This window comes from Lipophrys pholis (assembly GCF_963383615.2).
Source record: "Lipophrys pholis genome assembly, chromosome: 5".
In the NCBI taxonomy this organism is placed as follows: Eukaryota; Metazoa; Chordata; class Actinopteri; order Blenniiformes; family Blenniidae; genus Lipophrys; species Lipophrys pholis.
Genome location: NC_137628.1, coordinates 33,797,456 through 33,819,381, shown reverse-complemented (window position 1 = coordinate 33,819,381; position 21,926 = coordinate 33,797,456). Strand labels below are relative to the sequence as shown.

At 48.0% G+C, this 21,926-nt stretch overlaps 1 protein-coding gene across 1 annotated transcript; it reads right to left on the bottom strand.

Moving 5' to 3' along the window:
• Positions 1–284: 284 nt before the first annotated feature.
• cep44 (centrosomal protein 44) lies at positions 285–21,414 on the bottom strand. The gene is made up of 9 exons (XM_080462794.1): positions 21,349–21,414; positions 21,063–21,155; positions 19,195–19,342; positions 16,916–17,098; positions 15,758–15,904; positions 14,466–14,693; positions 5,888–5,971; positions 5,683–5,720; positions 285–591 (listed from the first exon to the last, which is right to left on the bottom strand). Exons 2-9 carry the CDS (start codon positions 21,152–21,154, stop codon positions 513–515), a joined length of 999 nt encoding a protein of 332 aa, XP_080318920.1. The 5' UTR covers position 21,155; positions 21,349–21,414; the 3' UTR covers positions 285–512.
• Positions 21,415–21,926: the final 512 nt, after the last annotated feature.

The following is a 21,926-nucleotide window of genomic DNA, read 5'->3' as shown; positions in this document are numbered from 1 at the left end:
CCATAAATGATACTGAACTGATTCTGGTTCCGTTTATTAAAGTCTCAGGAGTCGTTGATGAAAACCTTTTATTTACCTGTTTGTCACTTTAATCCGCAGTTTTTCTATTTAATGTAAAGCTCCTCGCCTCTGAAAGTCTTTCAGCCCAGCTTCAAATCATCTTCATCAAAACCTTTTAAAATACATTAGGCTTTTGCATAAGCAGTAGATGTTTTAATAGCATGTATGTTATTTCCTATTTTCCTCTCCTGCACAGAACTTTGTAATAAATGTTTTCTACTTTTCAACTGCTGTGGAAATGATCAAACCAAGACCATCTGGTTTATTTACACGACAATGTGTCTGTAAAAACAAACAAACAAAAAACAAACACATATAAAACAAGAAACTTTTACAAAGTTGCAGCTGATAGAAAACACAAAGAAAAACTTTGCAGGATCGTGAACCAACAGAAGAAGCTGAAGTGAAAGAAGAGTGGTGGTCACGTTTATTCACAATCAGTCGCTGGAAGACTAATAAAGGTTTGCTGGTTGAATTCCCGGCACGCCGCAGGAGTCAGTGGTCTTCAGCAGACGAGACGTGGTCTTCAGCCTACAAAACAAGTGGAACACCTGAACTTATGACATCAGCAGGTATGAGGTGATCAGTGCAGAGGCAGATAATGCTAAGCTAACCATCAAACCACCTTGGAGGAAAAGTACCGGAGGAGTGTTGGGTGGTCGTTAGACGACCCCTTTCACTTCAAACTCTTTCTTCATTTGTCCACAGCTAAAAAAAACGCAAGTAATTCTGCAAAATTGCAAATAAAAATCTCCAAACAAGTAAAGAACAAGGACACGTTTCATCTGCCTCGTCTTTTCTGAAAGTTCACTTCAAGTTTCAGGTCCGTTTCTAAGACGGCAAAATGAATGCAAGTATTGGTATATGGTAACTTAGGAGAGTTCCTGTTCTGTTTGGTCCAGACCAGAGTCTCTTCAGGGAAAAACTAGTAGAGAGGAGGAAGTAGTAGAGAGGAGGAAGTAAAGAGGAGGAAGTAGAGGGGAAGAAATAGTAGAGAGGAGGAAGTAGAGGGGAAGAAATAGAGATGAAGAAGTAGTAGAGAGGAGGAAGTAGTGAGGAGGAAGTAAAGAGGAAGAAGTAAAGTAGAGGAAGAAGTAGTAGAGAGGAGGAAGTAGAGGGGAAGAAATAGAGAGGAGAAAGTAGAGAGGAAGTAGTAGAGAGGAAGACTATATATCGTAGTTGTTTGTGGCTACCCTTTAGCCACGAGCTAACTAGCCTTGCCACCACAGGATAAAGGGGCGGGTCTTCCTGTTTTGGTCCAGACCAATCACAGAGCCGTGTTTCTTCTTTACTTCCTCCCTGGTCAGTGTTTGTTTCAGGCGACAGCGCCCCCAAACAGCAGCTGGTGTCACTGCGTGACGTTTTCCAGAAGGTTTGATCCGGTCTCTAAAGTCAATGTGAACGCTGAGATGTTATGCACTACTTTACATGCAGCTGGACTGCGTAGTGATACACAGAATGTGGGCGTGGTTGGATGACGTTGAGTTCAGAGGTGAGAGTTGACTGTTCATGTCCGTGACAACTTGTGCAGTGAGGTCCGTGACGTTTATGGAATATAACACTTGGAATAAACCGCCTCCGGATTATTTTACACTGGGTAATCTTACAAACGCTACCCAACCAAATGAAGGGGGGAAATTCTCAGCTCCGCCCCCTCCCAGGTGAAAAGAGTCCCGGACTATCCAATGTGAAAGGCCCCTTAAACTGGGTAATGCGTTCACAAAATGCTTGTATGAATTCTGATCATCACTGGCGCAGTGGTAGTTTAGTGGTTAGTGTTCTAGACTTTATCACTGGAGGTTCGGTTCAATTCCTGGCAAAGGCATTTATTTATATTTTAATCGCTAAAGACCCATTAATGGATCTAAGAGCCACACACTGACGTTCAGAGAGCCGCGGGTTGGCCACCCTGGTCTAGAGGGCCTAGAGCAGGGGTGGGCAATCCTGGTTCTCGAGGGCCGCAGGCCTGCATCTTTTCAATGTTTCCTCACATCAACACAGCTGACAGCCATTACTGGCTCTTTATCAAGCTTTCTGCAAAGCCTCAGCATGATAACTCAGGTGTGTTTGAGCAGGGAAACATTGAAAACATGCAGGGCTGCAGCCCTGCAGGACCAGGATTGCCCACCCCTAACCCAGAGCAAGGGTCTCCAAATGGCAGACTCTTCTTTTTTAACTGGCGCAGCTTTTATAGTCTTTACGGTAATAGTAAACCAGACATAGGGCTTTTCCACCAAAAAGAACCAGGTTCTAGTTCAGGGCCGGTGCCAGGACCAGTACTTAAATGAGCACCACCAAAGAACCGGTTCTTGTTCCACCGTTAACGGAGCCAGTAGAGCTACGTCACTGCGTCACTCCAAAACGTGATACGTCACTGATTTCACCAATGTAGCACTGACAGCCTCATCCAGGAACCAGGAGACGGACTGTACCAGTGGTTTAGTCCGGGTCGCTCCATCTAGTCTGACCAGAACCTCTGATGAACCAAAGAGCCAGAAGACATTACGTCTCTTCTTGTCTCTATTGGTGTTTTTTAATGTCCATCTTGCTTTAGTCCAGAGCCCCAGAGTGGACATAGAGGGACAATAATAATAATAATAATAATAATAATAATAATAATAATAATAATAATAATGATAATGATAATAATAACAATAACAATAACAATAACAATACCATATGAATGAGTTTAGGTCTTATTTTTCACCATTCCAACATTCCATAGTGACTTTCTGCTCCTTTCACTTTATTTCTGGACGTGTCTGAATCAAAAGCTTCAACATGGAGGAATGGAGGTGTAGAATGATAGAACGCTGCTCTGAAACTGTTTCCATGGTAACCTAGGTAAACACTCTGATTAAAGTTCTCTTTCACATGAAGCCATTAAAAGACTCATTTTATGTCTATAAACTCCAGCTTTCATTTACAGTAGTTTGTAGTTTGTTTAGTAGTTGCTGATGAACCAAAGTATTCATTATAAAGAAGTTCTGTGGTTATAAAATACTATTGGAGCGTCTCAGAGCGGAGCGGAGCGCCCCCTGCTGCCTCACACTGCCTTGCTCAGCGGCTGCAGCTCCTCAGCCGGCGGTCAGAAGGTGAAACAAGACCTGGACGTGACGTTAGTTAGAATCATGTCACCATGAAAAGTGTGGAAAATAAACCACAATGGAAAACTGCTTCTGAATTATATCTGACGTAGCTGACTGACAGGTGGAGCTCTGCAGCATCTCGAGAGCCGCGGCTCCGCGAACGCGGATTAAATAATCCCGTTCCCTCGTATTATTAACTTCAGGGAACGACTTATTTCGTTCCCACGCGTTATTTTATTGTTTTCTCTATAACCACTCTGGGGCTCCGTGTTCGCTGGAGTTTTCAGAAAGCCGGTTCAACCTGGCCTCCACCTTGTAGGTAGTGATACCTCCAGAGATACCTCCAGAGATAACTCCAGAGATAACTCCAGAGATAACTCCAGAGATAACTCCGCCCCCAGCTGATGACGCGTCGGGTCCCAGTCTGGCTCCTCTCTGGTCCAGCATCGATGTGGAGCCAGTGTAGCACCAGTTTAGCCTGATAGGCCGGCTTTGGTGGTGGAAAGACAAAGAACTGGTGCTGAAGCTGGTCCTGGACCAGAACTAGAACCTGGTTCTTTCTGGTACAAAAGCCCAGACAGAGAGCTTCTTTTTGAATTGGCACAGCTTTTATAGTCTTTACGGTAATAGTTTACTGGGTGAGGAAACATACAGACCAGTTGCATATGAGTTAAGATGTCACATGTGATCCCAGCAGCCACTCTAATCTGTGTATTTCAGGGGTTAATGTTTAGATTTATAGAGGAGAGAGACTGACTGACAAAGGCAGAGAAAAACACAAGAGACAGGAAAAACATGGTGAGATGGAGAAAGTTGAGAAAAAAACTGGGACCAGATGGCTCTCTCCAAAGAAAGAAGTGTAAAAAGAGAGCAGCAACAAGTCCCAGTGTCTGAGGACGGTCCTGTTCCTTTAAGTCCCTGTGTCTGAGGACGGTCCTGTTCCTTTAAGTCCCTGTGTCTGTGGAGGGCCCTGTTCCTTTAAGTCCCAGTGTCTGAGGACGGTCCTGTTCCTTTAAGTCCCTGTGTCTGAGGTTGGTCCTGTTCCTTTAAGTCCCAGTGTCTGAGGTCGGTCCTGTTCCTTTAAGTCCCTGTGTCTGAGGTCGGTCCTGTTCCTTTAAGTCCCTGTGTCTGAGGACGGTCCTGTTCCTTTAAGTCCCAGTGTCTGAGGAAGGTCCTGTTCCTTTAAGTCCCTGTGTCTGAGGACGGTCCTGTTCTTTTAAGTCCCTGTGTCTGAGGACGGTCCTGTTCCTTTAAGTCCCTGTGTCTGAGGACGGTCCTGTTCCTTTAAGTCCCTGTGTCTGAGGTCGGTCCTGTTCCTTTAAGTCCCTGTGTCTGAGGTCGGTCCTGTTCCTTTAAGTCCCTGTGTCTGAGGACGGTCCTGTTCCTTTAAGTCCCAGTGTCTGAGGAAGGTCCTGTTCCTTTAAGTCCCTGTGTCTGAGGACGGTCCTGTTCTTTTAAGTCCCTGTGTCTGAGGACGGTCCTGTTCCTTTAAGTCCCTGTGTCTGAGGTTGGTCCTGTTCCTTTAAGTCCCAGTGTCTGAGGTCGGTCCTGTTCCTTTAAGTCCCTGTGTCTGAGGTCGGTCCTGTTCCTTTAAGTCCCTGTGTCTGAGGACGGTCCTGTTCCTTTAAGTCCCTGTGTCTGAGGTTGGTCCTGTTCCTTTAAGTCCCAGTGTCTGAGGTCGGTCCTGTTCCTTTAAGTCCCTGTGTCTGAGGTCGGTCCTGTTCCTTTAAGTCCCAGTGTCTGAGGTCGGTCCTGTTCCTTTAAGTCCCTGTGTCTGAGGACGGTCCTGTTCCTTTAAGTCCCAGTGTCTGAGGAAGGTCCTGTTCCTTTAAGTCCCTGTGTCTGAGGACGGTCCTGTTCTTTTAAGTCCCTGTGTCTGAGGACGGTCCTGTTCCTTTAAGTCCCTGTGTCTGAGGACGGTCCTGTTCCTTTAAGTCCCTGTGTCTGAGGACGGCCCTGTTCCTTTAAGTCCCTGTGTCTGAGGACGGTCCTGTTCCTTTAAGTCCCTGTGTCTGAGGACGGGCCTGTACCTCAGTTTCCTCACTGATGAAGAAAGTGAGTCTTCCTCCATCAGTTCCATATTTAGATTTATTCTCTGTATAAAGTATATTATTGTTGTGAAGTAGAGCACTGTCTTACATTCCCAGATTTCACCTTTTCTTTTCTCTCATTTTGAGAAAATGAGCCTGACTTTTATTTTGTAAAGGAGAGAACGTTCTATCAGCTGTGACACACATTCCTTCAGCTCCATATTACATGATAATAAATATTGTCCAAACGAATTTGAATTGCAGTGAAGTATTTTGATTTGACATCAGCTGTTGCTTACATGCAGACGCTGGTAGAACTACGAGGTACTGAAAAACATCCATTCATCCATCTTCAATGCTGATTAATCTCTGATTCAAGCAGTCTGACGGGAACAGATGAAGAAACAAACCCAAGGACAGAAATTAAAATCTCAGAGAAGCGTTGAAGGTAGTTGGTGAGTTAGAAACGTGGGATGTTTCCCAGCAGATAGATAAGAGCTTACATGTTGGTGATCCTCTCCAGGCTGTCCTTTATATCCTCCTGGACAGACACAGAAAAGAACAGCTGAGAAGGCAGAACATAGACAATCTGGACTCAAATAATCTGATTCCAGCAGAACGAGAACAAACCCACAGCAGAGAGATTATGGATTCACAGAATCTGATAAATTCACAAAACTGAACTCTAGTAAGTCCAGAGTGTCTCACCTTTGAAGCATCGTCCACAGCGGAGGAGGAGGGGGGGGAAGAGGGGGGGGAAGAGGGGGGTTGCTGTGGAAGTGAAACAATTACCTGAAATCAGATGAAAACAAAAAGAGGAAATAAATGAAACACAAGTACAAAGTTCCTGAGTGGTACGAGCGACCACGAGCAGAAAGGTTTCAGAGGTCACTGCGCTGCTGAGCCTCAGCTCATGGTTCAGCCATTAGTGGTTTTAAACTGATCCACAACCAATAATTACGCCCCTGTCCCAAAAGAGGACGAACGTAAAGGGCTGAGCCGTGATTGGCTGAAATGATCACAAAATAAACTGAAGATAAACTATGGTTCCATGCTCTTCTTTCCACCATCACAAATACAGAACGATTACAGAAAACACCAAAGTCAACAAACTGAAACAGTTGTGATCAAAGATCAGTACGTCTGGTTAAAATGGGTCAAAAAGAGAAAGAGCACTGTTATGTGACGGTACAAACCTCGGAGGCACGAGAGGTTAAGGTTCCTCACCGCTGCCATGTTTCTCTTGAGCTTATCGTCCAGAAAAACTTTATGGGGGCATTATTGTAGCGCCGCCTGATGGCCTGCAAAGGGCGAAACTACTGAGGTCTAGGGCAGATAGAATGAAGGAGTCTGTGAGTCCGAGCTCAGGGCACAGAAACCCTCACGTCAAACATACTAATCATCTCACAGCAGAAGCAAAAGTCACGTGACAGAAAGAGGCGATTGTGAAGCTGCTCAACTCGATGATTTGTCTGTATTTTCAGTATTTGTGGCCGAATACCTTCCAACTGTGAATATCTTTGTACGTGTTGACAAACCTTCTTCCATACATTTTGTTTTAATACAAACACAGATTTGTTTTACACAAATGAAAACCGAGACATTTTGAGACGACCTTTCCAGATTCCGTTTCACATCGACAAATTCTTTTCCACATTGACCAATAGTTGCCCCCATAGAATCTGGACAGTTATTTCACTGTTTGTAGAGAACGCCTGACGCTCTGCCTGTGAAGACTCAGGCTGCGTTCACACTGCAGGTCCTGATGCTCAATTCCCTTTTGTTCCTGGATCAGATTTCATTGCCTGATTGTTCACACGACATTTAAAACTCCACCTCTATCAGACTGCCGTGTGAACTGGTCAGACCCGACGGGTTCAGGGCCCATAGCGCAGAAGAGGAAGTGAAGCCAAGCACGTTGCTTATGCAAGCGAGTATGGCCGCCACGCCGGTCAGCACCAGGGTGACTTAGTGTTTCAGCCCAAACAAGGTAAAACTCACACCTCAATGAAAACCAGCCCAAACCTCAGCCTGTGTGGGAACCATGTTAAAACCCACTAAACTATTAGATGTGTAATAAAGAACACAACATAAACACACAAATCCAGGAAATAAACAAAGTTAAAAGGTAAGAGGGTTTGGCTCCCTGATTGGGGGATACCTGCCATATCTGGCAACCCTGGTCAGTGTGTAGATTCATTTTTTACAGCTTGTTAAATACGAGCGACAGAATCTAGACAACATGAGGAGGAAAGAAAAAGAATGAGAAAAAAAGAGAGCACAGCTTTTATTCTGGCGGAGCCACTTCCTCCGGCACGTCAGTCAGTCACATGTTAATGACGAATCAGTCGATGTAGGAAAATATCTGAATTGGTTCCACATGTGATATTTTCTGGTGTGAAAACATTGGAATGGGAGCGTTCAGGTGGTCACAACAGGAAGTGATATGAGTCACTGTGAGCAGAACATCCGAACTGGGTCTCATTTCCCTGCAGCGTGAACGAGGCACTGAGCTGAGGGACGGTTGAGAGGGAGGCGTGGATGAACATCCAATCAAAAGAGAGAGAACAAACATGTCAACCTGGTGTGTGTTGCTGCTCAGGTGGTGTGTGTTACCTGTGTGTTGCTGCTCAGGTGGTGTGTGTTGCTGCTCAGGTGGTGTGTGTTACCTGTGTGTTGCTGCTCAGGTGGTGGGTTTTGCTGCTCAGGTGATGTGTGTTTCCTGTGTGTTGCTGCTCAGGTGGTGTGTGTTGCTGCTCAGGTGGTGGGTGTTGCTGCTCAGGTGGTGTGTGTTACCTGTGTGTTGCTGCTCAGGTGGTGTGTGTTGCTGCTCAGGTGGTGGGTGTTGCTGCTCAGGTGGTGTGTGTTACCTGTGTGTTGCTGCTCAGGTGGTGTGTGTTGGTTCTCAGGTGGTGTGTATTACCTGTGCGTTGCTGCTCAGGTGGTGGGTGTTGCTGCTCAGGTGGTGTGTGTTACCTGTGTGTTGCTGGTCAGGTGGTGCGTGTTACCTGTGTGTTGCTGCTCAGGTGGTGTGCGTTGCTGCTCAGGTGGTGTGTGTTGCTGCTCAGGTGGTGTGTATTACCTGTGCGTTGCTGCTCAGGTGGTGTGTATTACCTGTGCGTTGCTGCTCAGGTGGTGTGTATTACCTGTGCGTTGCTGCTCAGGTGGTGTGTGTTACCTGTGTGTTGCTGCTCAGGTGGTGTGCGTTGCTGCTCAGGTGGTGTGTGTTGCTGCTCAGGTGGTGTGTGTTACCTGTGCGTTGGTGCTCAGGTGGTGTGTATTACCTGTGCGTTGCTGCTCAGGTGGTGTGTGTTACCTGTGTGTTGCTGCTCAGGTGGTGTGTGTTACCTGTGTGTTGCTGCTCAGGTGGTGTGTGTTGCTGCTCAGGTGGTGTGTGTTGCTGCTCAGGTGGTGGGTGTTGCTGCTCAGGTGGTGTGTGTTACCTGTGTGTTTCTGCTCAGGTGGTGTGTGTTGCTGCTCAGGTGGTGTGTGTTGCTGCTCAGGTGGTGGGTTTTGCTGCTCAGGTGATATGTGTTACCTGTGTGTTGCTGCTCAGGTGGTGTGTGTTGCTGCTCAGGTGGTGGGTTTTGCTGCTCAGGTGATGTGTGTTACCTGCGTGTTGCTGCTCAGGTGGTGTGTGTTACCTGTGTGTTGCTGCTCAGGTGGTGTGTGTTGCTGCTCAGGTGATGTGTGTTACCTGTGTGTTGCTGCTCAGGTGGTGTGTGTTACCTGTGTGTTGCTGCTCAGGTGGTGTGTGTTGCTGCTCAAGTGGTGTGTGTTACCTGCGTGTTGCTGCTCAGGTGGTGTGTGTTACCTGCGTGTTGCTGCTCAGGTGGTGTGTGTTACCTGTGTGTTTCTGCTCAGGTGGTGTGTGTTACCTGTGTGTTGCTGCTCAGGTGGTGTGTGTTGCTGCTCAGGTGGTGCGTGTTACCTGTGTGTTGCTGCTCAGGTGGTGCGTGTTACCTGCGTGTTGCTGCTCAGGTGGTGTGTGTTACCTGCGTGTTGCTGCTCAGGTGGTGTGTGTTACCTGTGTGTTGCTGCTCAGGTGGTGTGTGTTACCTGCGTGTTGATGCTCAGGTGGTGTGTGTTACCTGCGTGTTGCTGCTCAGGTGGTGTGTGTTACCTGCGTGTTGCTGCTCAGGTGGTGTGTGTTACCTGCGTGTTGCTGCTCAGGTGGTGTGTGTTACCTGTGTGTTGCTGCTCAGGTGGTGTGTGTTACCTGTGTGTTGCTGCTCAGGTGGTGTGTGTTGCTGCTCAGGTGGTGTGTGTTACCTCTGTGTTGCTGCTCAGGTGGTGTGTGTTGCTGCTCAAGTGGTGTGTGTTGCTGCTCAGGTGGTGCGTGTTACCTGCGTGTTGCTGCTCAGGTGGTGTGTGTTGCTGCTCAGGTGGTGCGTGTTACCTGTGTGTTGCTGCTCAGGTGGTGCGTGTTACCTGTGTGTTGCTGCTCAGGTGGTGTGTGTTACCTGTGTGTTGCTGCTCAGGTGGTGTGTGTTGCTGCTCAAGTGGTGTGTGTTACCTGCGTGTTGCTGCTCAGGTGGTGTGTGTTACCTGCGTGTTGCTGCTCAGGTGGTGTGTGTTACCTGTGTGTTTCTGCTCAGGTGGTGTGTGTTACCTGTGTGTTGCTGCTCAGGTGGTGTGTGTTGCTGCTCAGGTGGTGTGTGTTACCTGCGTGTTGCTGCTCAGGTGGTGTGTGTTGCTGCTCAGGTGGTGTGTGTTACCTGTGTGTTGCTGCTCAGGTGGTGTGTGTTGCTGCTCAAGTGGTGTGTGTTACCTGCGTGTTGCTGCTCAGGTGGTGTGTGTTACCTGCGTGTTGCTGCTCAGGTGGTGTGTGTTACCTGTGTGTTGCTGCTCAGGTGGTGCGTGTTACCTGTGTGTTGCTGCTCAGGTGGTGCGTGTTACCTGTGTGTTGCTGCTCAGGTGGTGCGTGTTACCTGTGCGTTACTGCTCAGGTGGTGTGCGTTGTTGCTCAGGTGGTGTGTGTTGCTGCTCAGGTGGTGCGTGTTACCTGTGTGTTGCTGCTCAGGTGGTGTGCGTTGCTGCTCAGGTGGTGCGTGTTACCTGTGTGTTGCTGCTCAGGTGGTGCGTGTTACCTGTGTGTTGCTGCTCAGGTGGTGTGTGTTACCTGTGTGTTGATGCTCAGGTGGTGTGTGTTGCTGCTCAGATGGTGTGTGTTGCTGCTCAGGTGGTGGGTGTTGCTGCTCAAGTGGTGTGTGTTACCTGCGTGTTGCTGCTCAGGTGGTGTGTGTTACCTGCGTGTTGCTGCTCAGGTGGTGTGTGTTACCTGTGTGTTGCTGCTCAGGTGGTGTGTGTAACCCGTGTGTTGCTGCTCAGGTGGTGTGTGTTGCTGCTCAGGTGGTGTGTGTTACCTGTGTGTTGCTGCTCAGGTGGTGTGTGTTGCTGCTCAAGTGGTGTGTGTTACCTGCGTGTTGCTGCTCAGGTGGTGTGTGTTACCTGTGTGTTGCTGCTCAGGTGGTGTGTGTTACCTGTGTGTTGCTGCTCAGGTGGTGTGTGTTGCTGCTCAGGTGGTGTGTGTTACCTGCGTGTTGCTGCTCAGGTGGTGTGTGTTACCTGTGCGTTGCTGCTCAGGTGGTTTGTGTTGCTGCTCAGGTGGTGCGTGTTACCTGTGTGTTGCTGCTCAGGTGGTGCGTGTTACCTGTGTGTTGCTGCTCAGGTGGTGTGTGTTACCTGCGTGTTGCTGCTCAGGTGGTGTGCGTTGTTGCTCAGGTGGTGTGTGTTGCTGCTCAGGTGGTGTGCGTTACTGCTCAGGTGGTGTGCGTTGTTGCTCAGGTGGTGTGTGTTGCTGCTCAGGTGGTGCGTGTTACCTGTGTGTTGCTGCTCAGGTGGTGTGCGTTGCTGCTCAGGTGGTGTGCGTTGTTGCTCAGGTGGTGTGTGTTGCTGCTCAGGTGGTGTGTGTTGCTGCTCAAGTGGTGTGTGTTACCTGCGTGTTGCTGCTCAGGTGGTGTGTGTTACCTGTGCGTTGCTGCTCAGGTGGTGTGTGTTGCTGCTCAGGTGGTGTGTGTTACCTGTGTGTTGATGCTCAGGTGGTGTGTGTTGCTGCTCAGATGGTGTGTGTTGCTGCTCAGGTGGTGGGTGTTGCTGCTCAGGTGGTGTGTGTTGCTGCTCAAGTGGTGTGTGTTACCTGCGTGTTGCTGCTCAGGTGGTGTGTGTTACCTGCGTGTTGCTGCTCAGGTGGTGTGTGTTACCTGCGTGTTGCTGCTCAGGTGGTGTGTGTTACCTGCGTGTTGCTGCTCAGGTGGTGTGTGTTACCTGCGTGTTGCTGCTCAGGTGGTGTGTGTTACCTGTGTGTTGCTGCTCAGGTGGTGTGTGTTACCTGCGTGTTGATGCTCAGGTGGTGTGTGTTACCTGCGTGTTGCTGCTCAGGTGGTGTGTGTTACCTGCGTGTTGCTGCTCAGGTGGTGTGTGTTACCTGCGTGTTGATGCTCAGGTGGTGTGTGTTACCTGCGTGTTGCTGCTCAGGTGGTGTGTGTTACCTGTGCGTTGCTGCTCAGGTGGTTTGTGTTGCTGCTCAGGTGGTGCGTGTTACCTGTGTGTTGCTGCTCAGGTGGTGTGTGTTACCTGTGTGTTGATGCTCAGGTGGTGTGTGTTGCTGCTCAGATGGTGTGTGTTGCTGCTCAGGTGGTGGGTGTTGCTGCTCAAGTGGTGTGTGTTACCTGCGTGTTGCTGCTCAGGTGGTGTGTGTTACCTGTGTGTTGCTGCTCAGGTGGTGTGTGTTGCTGCTCAAGTGGTGTGTGTTACTTGCGTGTTGCTGCTCAGGTGGTGTGTGTTGCTGCTCAAGTGGTGTGTGTAACCTGTGTGTTGCTGCTCAGGTGGTGTGTGTTGCTGCTCAAGTGGTGTGTGTTACTTGCGTGTTGCTGCTCAGGTGGTGTGTGTTACCTGCGTGTTGCTGCTCAGGTGGTGTGTGTTACCTGTGTGTTGCTGCTCAGGTGGTGTGTGTTACCTGTGTGTTGCTGCTCAGGTGGTGTGTGTTGCTGCTCAGGTGGTGTGTGTTGCTGCTCAAGTGGTGTGTGTTGCTGCTCAGGTGGTGCGTGTTACCTGTGTGTTGCTGCTCAGGTGGTGCGTGTTACCTGCGTGTTGCTGCTCAGGTGGTGTGTGTTGCTGCTCAGGTGGTGCGTGTTACCTGTGTGTTGCTGCTCAGGTGGTGCGTGTTACCTGTGTGTTGCTGCTCAGGTGGTGTGTGTTACCTGTGTGTTGCTGCTCAGGTGGTGTGTGTTGCTGCTCAAGTGGTGTGTGTTACCTGCGTGTTGCTGCTCAGGTGGTGTGTGTTACCTGCGTGTTGCTGCTCAGGTGGTGTGTGTTACCTGTGTGTTTCTGCTCAGGTGGTGTGTGTTACCTGTGTGTTGCTGCTCAGGTGGTGTGTGTTGCTGCTCAGGTGGTGTGTGTTACCTGCGTGTTGCTGCTCAGGTGGTGTGTGTTGCTGCTCAGGTGGTGTGTGTTACCTGTGTGTTGCTGCTCAGGTGGTGTGTGTTGCTGCTCAAGTGGTGTGTGTTACCTGCGTGTTGCTGCTCAGGTGGTGTGTGTTACCTGCGTGTTGCTGCTCAGGTGGTGTGTGTTACCTGTGTGTTGCTGCTCAGGTGGTGCGTGTTACCTGTGTGTTGCTGCTCAGGTGGTGCGTGTTACCTGTGTGTTGCTGCTCAGGTGGTGCGTGTTACCTGTGCGTTACTGCTCAGGTGGTGTGCGTTGTTGCTCAGGTGGTGTGTGTTGCTGCTCAGGTGGTGCGTGTTACCTGTGTGTTGCTGCTCAGGTGGTGTGCGTTGCTGCTCAGGTGGTGCGTGTTACCTGTGTGTTGCTGCTCAGGTGGTGTGTGTTACCTGCGTGTTGCTGCTCAGGTGGTGTGTGTTACCTGCGTGTTGCTGCTCAGGTGGTGTGTGTTACCTGTGTGTTGCTGCTCAGGTGGTGTGTGTTACCTGCGTGTTGCTGCTCAGGTGGTGTGTGTTACCTGCGTGTTGCTGCTCAGGTGGTGTGTGTTACCTGTGCGTTGCTGCTCAGGTGGTTTGTGTTGCTGCTCAGGTGGTGCGTGTTACCTCATTGTTGCTGCTCAGGTGGTGCGTGTTACCTGTGTGTTGCTGCTCAGGTGGTGTGTGTTACCTGTGTGTTGATGCTCAGGTGGTGTGTGTTGCTGCTCAGATGGTGTGTGTTGCTGCTCAGGTGGTGGGTGTTGCTGCTCAAGTGGTGTGTGTTACCTGCGTGTTGCTGCTCAGGTGGTGTGTGTTACCTGCGTGTTGCTGCTCAGGTGGTGTGTGTTGCTGCTCAAGTGGTGTGTGTAACCTGTGTGTTGCTGCTCAGGTGGTGTGTGTTACCTGTGTGTTGCTGCTCAGGTGGTGTGTGTTGCTGCTCAAGTGGTGTGTGTTACCTGCGTGTTGCTGCTCAGGTGGTGCGTGTTACCTGCGTGTTGCTGCTCAGGTGGTGTGTGTTACCTGCGTGTTGCTGCTCAGGTGGTGTGTGTTACCTGCGTGTTGCTGCTCAGGTGGTGTGTGTTACCTGTGTGTTGCTGCTCAGGTGGTGTGTGTTACCTGCGTGTTGCTGCTCAGGTGGTGTGTGTTACCTGCGTGTTGCTGCTCAGGTGGTGTGTGTTACCTGTGCGTTGCTGCTCAGGTGGTTTGTGTTGCTGCTCAGGTGGTGCGTGTTACCTCATTGTTGCTGCTCAGGTGGTGCGTGTTACCTGTGTGTTGCTGCTCAGGTGGTGTGTGTTACCTGTGTGTTGATGCTCAGGTGGTGTGTGTTGCTGCTCAGATGGTGTGTGTTGCTGCTCAGGTGGTGGGTGTTGCTGCTCAAGTGGTGTGTGTTACCTGCGTGTTGCTGCTCAGGTGGTGTGTGTTACCTGCGTGTTGCTGCTCAGGTGGTGTGTGTTACCTGCGTGTTGCTGCTCAGGTGGTGTGTGTTACCTGTGTGTTGCTGCTCAGGTGGTGTGTGTAACCTGTGTGTTGCTGCTCAGGTGGTGTGTGTTGCTGCTCAGGTGGTGTGTGTTACCTGTGTGTTGCTGCTCAGGTGGTGTGTGTTGCTGCTCAAGTGGTGTGTGTTACCTGCGTGTTGCTGCTCAGGTGGTGCGTGTTACCTGCGTGTTGCTGCTCAGGTGGTGCGTGTTACCTGCGTGTTGCTGCTCAGGTGGTGTGTGTTACCTGCGTGTTGCTGCTCAGGTGGTGTGTGTTGCTGCTCAAGTGGTGTGTGTTACCTGCGTGTTGCTGCTCAGGTGGTGTGTGTTACCTGTGTGTTGCCTCTCAGGTGGTGTGTGTTACCTGTGTGTTGCTGCTCAGGTGGTGTGTGTTACCTGTGTGTTGCTGCTCAGCTCCAGTTGTGTTTCCAGCAGTGCCAGTCTGCTCACCAGGTTCTCCCAGCTCGCTCTGGAGATGCTGACGACTCCTTCAACCTGCTCGGTGCTTCTGGTTCTTTCTACGTCGTGCATGCGTCTCTCCAGGAGACTCAACCTGCTGAGCTCAGACATCACGCCGTCCAGCCGGGACTCCACCGCAGACAACCTCTCCTCCACCTCCACCCACTGAGAGGAAACACCCGACACACCCGTCAGCAGGCACCGTCACCAGGGTAACTAGTTGGGGTTGGTGGTGTGGGTGGGTGTGTGTACGTGTATTTGGGTGTGGGTATGTGTGTGTGTCTGCGCGTGTGTGTGTTAATGCTCGTGCTTCAATTTTATTTTATTCTATTTTTTCTATTTTATGTGAAGCATTTTGTGTTGCAATTGTTTTGGATGAAAAGTGCTCTACAAAATGAGTGATTGAGTTCTATTGATAATATCAGTAGTTTTCAACCTGTAAACCAACATCAGCTCTGCCACACACACACACACACACACACACACACACACACACACACACACACACACACACACACACACACACACACACACTAAGCTGTATATAGGTAGTTAGAATCTGTGTTTTATTAGTTTTCATTGTAAATAAATATAATTTTTGGAATCCTACTTGCCGTCTTATTAATGAGCACAAAGGTGAATGAAATGTCGACTCTTCTGTGTCAAGAACTCCAAGATCCTTCAAGCTTTACTGTTAATTCTGGTAATTGTAATTAATTTAACTATTAATTCAAATTCCAAATGAATAGTTTAGTGTATCTTATGAGACTGATAGAACTGAACTGGTTATCATTTCCTGTTCCAGGTGGAGCTCCCGAGGTATCTGATACTGATCAGATTACATTTTCAATAAAATTATTAATAACTATTTTTGATAATTATTAATCATTATCAGTAACTGCCAAAACCCAACATAAATGGTACCCCGTGCTCCTTATGTGGCCAGAAATCTCTACACCACCATGGTAACCAAACCACCAGTGTAACTACACCAGTATAACTACACCACCAGTGTAACTAACCCACCAGGGTAACTAACCCACCATGTAACTAACCCACCATGTAACTAACCCACCAGTGTAACTAACCCACCGGTGTAACTAACCCACCATGTAACTAACCCACCAGTGTAACTAACCCACCGGTGTAACTAACCCACCAGGGTAATAATATGGATCAATCAGAGTGAAAGGCAGCCTGAGTGGTGATGGAGCCTGAGTGTTTCTTACATGTGGCTCAGCGCTTCGGTTCTCAGGAGGATCAGATGAAAACACTTCAACGGACGAATCAGAGGAGAGAAGACCTTCTGCGTGGGAGGGGCTTGTGAGGGAAGCCGGAGTTTCGATGTGAGATACAACAAGAGGCCTGGAGACCACCTACAGTGACATCCAACAGGAGGAGCTGGTGAGCAGCAGCATCAGCAGGAAGGTTAAAGGTCAATGCTCCACCAGCTCCTCCTCAGCCTGACTCCACTTGACTCTATTCACCTGGCTTCTACTCGACTCAGCCTCGTGGTTTTCCATTATAATATAGTACGACCACGGTGTGGGCGGAGTCAGCGGACTGTCCTCCCAATCATGCACAAGTAATCACCCAGATATGATGGGGAGTGAACCTGCATTGGAAATCAGCTCAAATAATAAATCAAAAAGCACATATCTTTATATATTTAGTAATAATATTACAAAATGCGGATCGGTACGAATGTGATTCACTGTCTGGTGTTTCGGTTTCACTGGTGCCCCTGTCAATTAGTGACTTCTGCCCCCAGCTGTTAGCTGTTAGCAGCAGCTGATGTTAAAATAAGACAAACAAACGCTACGACACTTTACACTTTAATGGAAATGCGGCTAAACGGCGTTCGCCAGGACAGTTACGGGTTCTGGTCGGGTTTTTAACATCTGCTGTGACAAGGGCACGCTGGAAGAAGCCGGTCACCAGTTAACAGGGAAACCTGTTAATCCAAAACACCACGACTCAGAGAGCTCCTGATACTTGTAGCGAGTCGCTACAAATAAAAGCCTTTAGCTCGTCGCTGCTCCACTGGTTTCTGTTTTTGAGCGTTTTTATTGCGATCAGGTATAAAAAATGGCGGGGGAAGGAGACGCTCTCCTGACTCATCTGTGTCGAGACCCGCCGGCCAATCAGCAGCCTGCTGTGTGCCGATTTCACATTGTCTACTAGTCCTAGTTCGCTTGGCCCCTCGGTCTACCAGGAACCAGGAAAGTACCTGGTAGTGGAGACTAAAACGGAATGGAAAAGCAAGTAGAGTCCAGTCGAGTGAGGCTGAGTAGGAACTGATGGAGCAGCTTCTCCACCCCCTCTGTGTGAGGCCGGTCCCCTGAATCTGGGCTGTAGGACACAACAACAGGACCATGGTGACGTACCGGAGCTGTGCAGGATGTGGACCGACGCGTTGGGAGGCTCTGTACCTTCCTCAGCTGCTTGTGTCTCTGCAGGACCAGGTTAATGACGTCACACACCATGGACACCTTCCTCTGGGAGAAGCCCCACTGAAGAAACTGCTGCTTGCTCAGGACGGGCTTATAGTGGAAGACGTCCCGCAGCACCTACACACAGACGCAGACGCAGACGCAGACGCAGACGCAGACGCAGACGCAGAGTTAGGAATTAGACCCCGGTCCGGGCAGGGGGAGGGAGTATTGGATTGAGCGGGGTGTGGGGGGGGGGTTAGGGATACAAACCCTGGGTCGGGAGGAGGCCCTTTACTCAACTGCTGCAGACTGACCAACTTTTATTTCTACTGTGAGAGAGACGGAGCAATGGAAAGAGAGAGAGAGAGAGAGAGAGAGAGAGAGAGAGAGAGAGAGAGAGAGAGAGAGAGAGAGAGAGAGAGAGAGAGAGAGAGAGAGAGAGAGAGAGAGAGCGAGAGAGGATGGGTCAGAGGGATAGAGGAAGGTAAAGAGAGAGAGAAGTAGAGGTAGAAAGAGAGAGAGCAGTAGAGAGGGAGGTAGAGAGAGAGGCTGAGCGGTAGACAGGTAGAAAGAAAGAGAGAGAGGGCCAGAGAGTGAAATAGAGGTAGAGAGAGGCGCGGGGGGGGGGGGGGGGGGGGGGGGGGGGGGTCTTCTGGCATTAAAAGTTGAGATTGTGTCCGAATCTTTAAAGGAGACATATCATGCTTTTAAATCCTTCCTTTTTACATATAAATCATACAGTTGTGGTCTATATAAAGCGGAACTGCAATGCTTGGGTCTGAATTCCTCATTATTAGAGCTCCACAGGCCCCTTTTCAACCCCTTTTCTGATGCGCTTCTGAGAGCAACTCGTTTTGGGGCGGTCTCTTCATACCCCGCCTCCTCTCCAGGTTGCAGAGGTCACACTCGGTTCAACGCCACCCTGTTCGGCCATCTTTGTAGTTTGATAGAACAGATACAATTATCTAGCGGCGCAGAAACTTTATATTCACACATTATTTACAAAATGTCAACAAGGGAAGATTTGTCCATCCAGCCATACATGTTGGAGCCAGAGTCGGACCCGGCGGAGCCAGATGAAAATGACCATGATGCAGCTGAAGAACAACGTCTTCATATGGATGTAACGCAATGGTGTGTTACTATATTTACACTAACTTCTCCATCCATGCCCACTACTACAATACTGCCTGTATTACAACGACTATTTAACACAGAAGTTACATTCTAATCTAAAACGAGCACACAGCGCTAACATATGAAGACGGTGCAACTGCTAATGCTAACAAAACAATGACAGGGACGTCTTATCATCACACTTTTTAGCGTTATATACAGCTTACCGAAGTGCTCTGTTCGTCGTCTCCATAGATAGAAGGAACTGACCGCTCAATCAGACCAAGTCTTTCGGCAAATCCTTCTTTATACTGGCGGAGGTTGCTGAAGCAGTCGTCCTTAAAGTGATTCGCGCACACAAAAATGACCTTACCCACAGATGTGGGTACATTTCTGTGAAAAATAAAACTCAACCAGGCACTTGGAAAAGGTTCTGATGCTGGGAGACGGTGTAACGAAGCTTGTGGGTTACTACATCCAACAACCGAACATTTCCACTTATCCTCTCGTAACTTCGGCACCCTTAGGTTGGACTACAAAATCGCAGCGAGAAACAAAAATGGCGGATTGCTCGAAGTGTCGATGTCCTAATTTGGCAGTTCCGCTGAGAATACTGTGACGTCATTGTTCAAAAAACGTAATAGAGAATAGAAAATCGAAACCGATCGCAAAATATGAGCAAAACAGAATATAAAGATATCAACGGAGCACCTGAAGAGACTACTTTGAACTTTTCTGTACTTCTAAACACTCTAAATATACAACAACATGCATTTAAGGGCTAAAAAAGTGGATTTAGCATGATATGTCTCCTTTAAGTGAACCTGGGAGCTGCTTCCTCATGGGAGGAGCCTGAAAGCAGGAAGCTCCGCCTCCATTACACCTTTATAAAGACGAGGAACCTCCAAGGGGCAGCACTCTGAGAACCTCCAGAAGTGTTCTTCTGGGGAGATATGAGTTCTTTAAGATATGAAAGAGTCTGGATTATAAGTTAGAAGGAGGATTTTAAATAGGATTGTAGATTTACCAGGGAGCCATTGAGGAGATGCTTTTTAACACACAGCTGAGTGGGTCAATAAAACGTGTTTGCAGCTGATTGGAAGAGGCAGTGTCACCTTGTAAAGAGCGTCGGTGAATCGGAGGTCCGTCTTTCCCGTCAATTCCAGCCCAGCCACCATCAGCTGCTCGGTGAAGGGTGGAGAGAAGGAGGTGAGGGTGAAGCTCACGATGGGAAGAAAAGCTGAAGGATCTCCTTTGGAAAGTCTGAGTGAGAAACACAAACCAGAAAGATACTGCAGCAGAACAGGTTTGGAGGGTGTCGATGTGTTTGATGCACGCAGCGTGCTGAGAGGAAGACGAGTGTTAACAGGTAATTACAAGAGTGGAGCAAAGTGACGTTCGACTGGAAAAAAACCCTGGAGATTTCCTCAGTTACTCTCTACTGCCAGCAGGGGTCGCCAGGGAGTATTAATAAAAAAAGCTTCATTCAGCCTGGAGTTAGTTATCGTCAAGTAATCAATCTATTAAGTTCTGTTAAGTAATAAATCTCAGATTATAAACTGGTGTGGAGGTGCACAGTCAGAATCTGGCCCCTGCTGCAGCAGAAACAGACTTTAAGGCCTCGTAACAATGCAGGTCGCTCATTAACACGTTCAGCAGCAAACACCATGAACTGTGGGGAGTGAGTGGAAAACAACAGTTCACCGTGATATACAGGAGGATATGTTCAATCTACTGAAACACAAATACAAATCTCATATAAACTGTACTTGTCTGTGAATTAAATGAAGCCAAAAAAATCAAATAAAATGTTGCACACTGTGATTGGCAGTACATTCTACCCTGTGGAGATTTATTTATTTATTTAACTCATTTATAAAACATCCCCATGAGCTTATTTTACAAAACCGGTTATTCATCATGAAGAAACTGTAGATTAAACTGGAGGTCTGGTGGACTCAAACTGACCAAAACCTGATTATAACCACAGGTTGGCAGCTTGTAAAGAATCCACACTTCTTTTATAACTCTCTTTTCACCTCCACTTCAATATTTGGTGGCCCAAACCTAACCCCCTAACCCCCTACCCCCTACCCCCTACCCCCTAACCCTTCAGGGTGTGTTTTACTAGGAGAAGACTTCTGTAAATTAAAGTCCTCCGCCAGGGTTTCTTTAAAAGATCTCTTTAAAATGTCTATTTTTTTTCTTCAGCTAACAGAAACCACAGGTTGTGTTCCAGGCAGGCACATTTTACTAACTGGGACGTACTCCTGGAACCACGTCCTCACATGTTATTGACACGTCTCATACACTAATCAGTATCTCTGTCCTATAATGTATTAAACATGCCCCAGACGTCTCCATTCATCATATTGTCCAGAAATAAAAAGAGAAGTTTGGGGACTTTGTGCATTAACTAGGTCTAATAGTGTTTTTCTGATAAGGTGAAAGGTCAGCACATAGTTTTCAGAATAAGATTGTTGTGATCGTTGGTGGGTTGAAGGAAACAGGAAGAAGTCTTATTTTATCATTGATATACTATTATTCAAGTATAATTCTCAGGTGTGAGCTGCTTTGGATAAGTAAACAGAGGTTAACTTTCAGGTTTGATGATTTCAATACATTGGATGTAATGTTTCTGTGATTTTGGGATTAATTCAAGGAGACTTCAATGTCATAATTTAGATGCTTTCGTTACTCCTTGTGCTGAGAATGACAATAGACATTACTTTATACGATATACTATACATATATCGCGTGAGGATAATGGCAGGATTATTTTAGTTTTTTTATTTCTGTCATTGTCGAGGAAAGAAAATGATTGACTTGATTTTAAAACTTCCCAGGGAGTTCTGTGACACAACACGTCAGATCACTATTATTGTTCCCCTTTATTTTTATGATGGGGAGACCTGTAGAACACGACCACCGTCAGCCCTGTCCGTCTCTCTGTCTGTCTCAGTGCTGGTCTCTCAGGTCTTACCCGCTGTAGTCCACCTGTCCCGGGTACTTGATCCCCCGGAGCAGAGCCTCCAGGCTCCGGAGCCCACCCTGGACGTCTCCCGTGGGCAGCATGCTGGAAACACCGGGGAAGAAAAGATGACGCCCAGAGGCCAATAACGACTGTTTTCATCAACCCCGGAGCGAAGTGCCTCCTCCAGGACTCCGTTCAGGAGCGAGAGTCTCAGACTGGACAGGAAATGACACTTTAACCTCGAGGACAACAATAAAATGTTAAAAGTTGCGGCAGCGGAGGAGCGAATGCTAACTTTTGTTGCTGCCGGGGAGACAACAGGATGGCTTCTGATTGGCTCTTCACCGTGCGCGTTCCCTCCGTGTGTACGTGATGACGTCACTGACCTGCGCTATGCTTTCGCCACTCGGATCTCTTTATTTTTTTAAATTCTGTTTTCATTATTTCTTTATTGGGGGAAAAAAAAGGCGAAAACCTTGTTATAGATTTTCAATCAAACAACTGAGGAATCTTCTTTGTGTAATAAAATTGTACATGGCTTTTTTATTTTCTGTACAATATTGTATGATTTTAGAAAGTGAAACGGTAAATTTCAAAGTGAATACTAAAATAATTCTAAATAAACTTTAATATCTTCTAGGTATACTCTTGTGTAGAAGAAAATTTAGACTTTTCCTGAAAAATGCCTTGAACGTTTTTATTTTCTGAATTAGTATTTTGGCTATAATCTCAAAAGTTCCTACTTTCATCTAAGAATTATCTAAGAATCCTGATACTATTCTTGTTCGGATTAAATGCAAAATAATCCTGACGTTTTTCTCTAAATTCCGATTATGGGTTGACGTTCCGGTTTAGGGGCGGGGCTTAGTGACA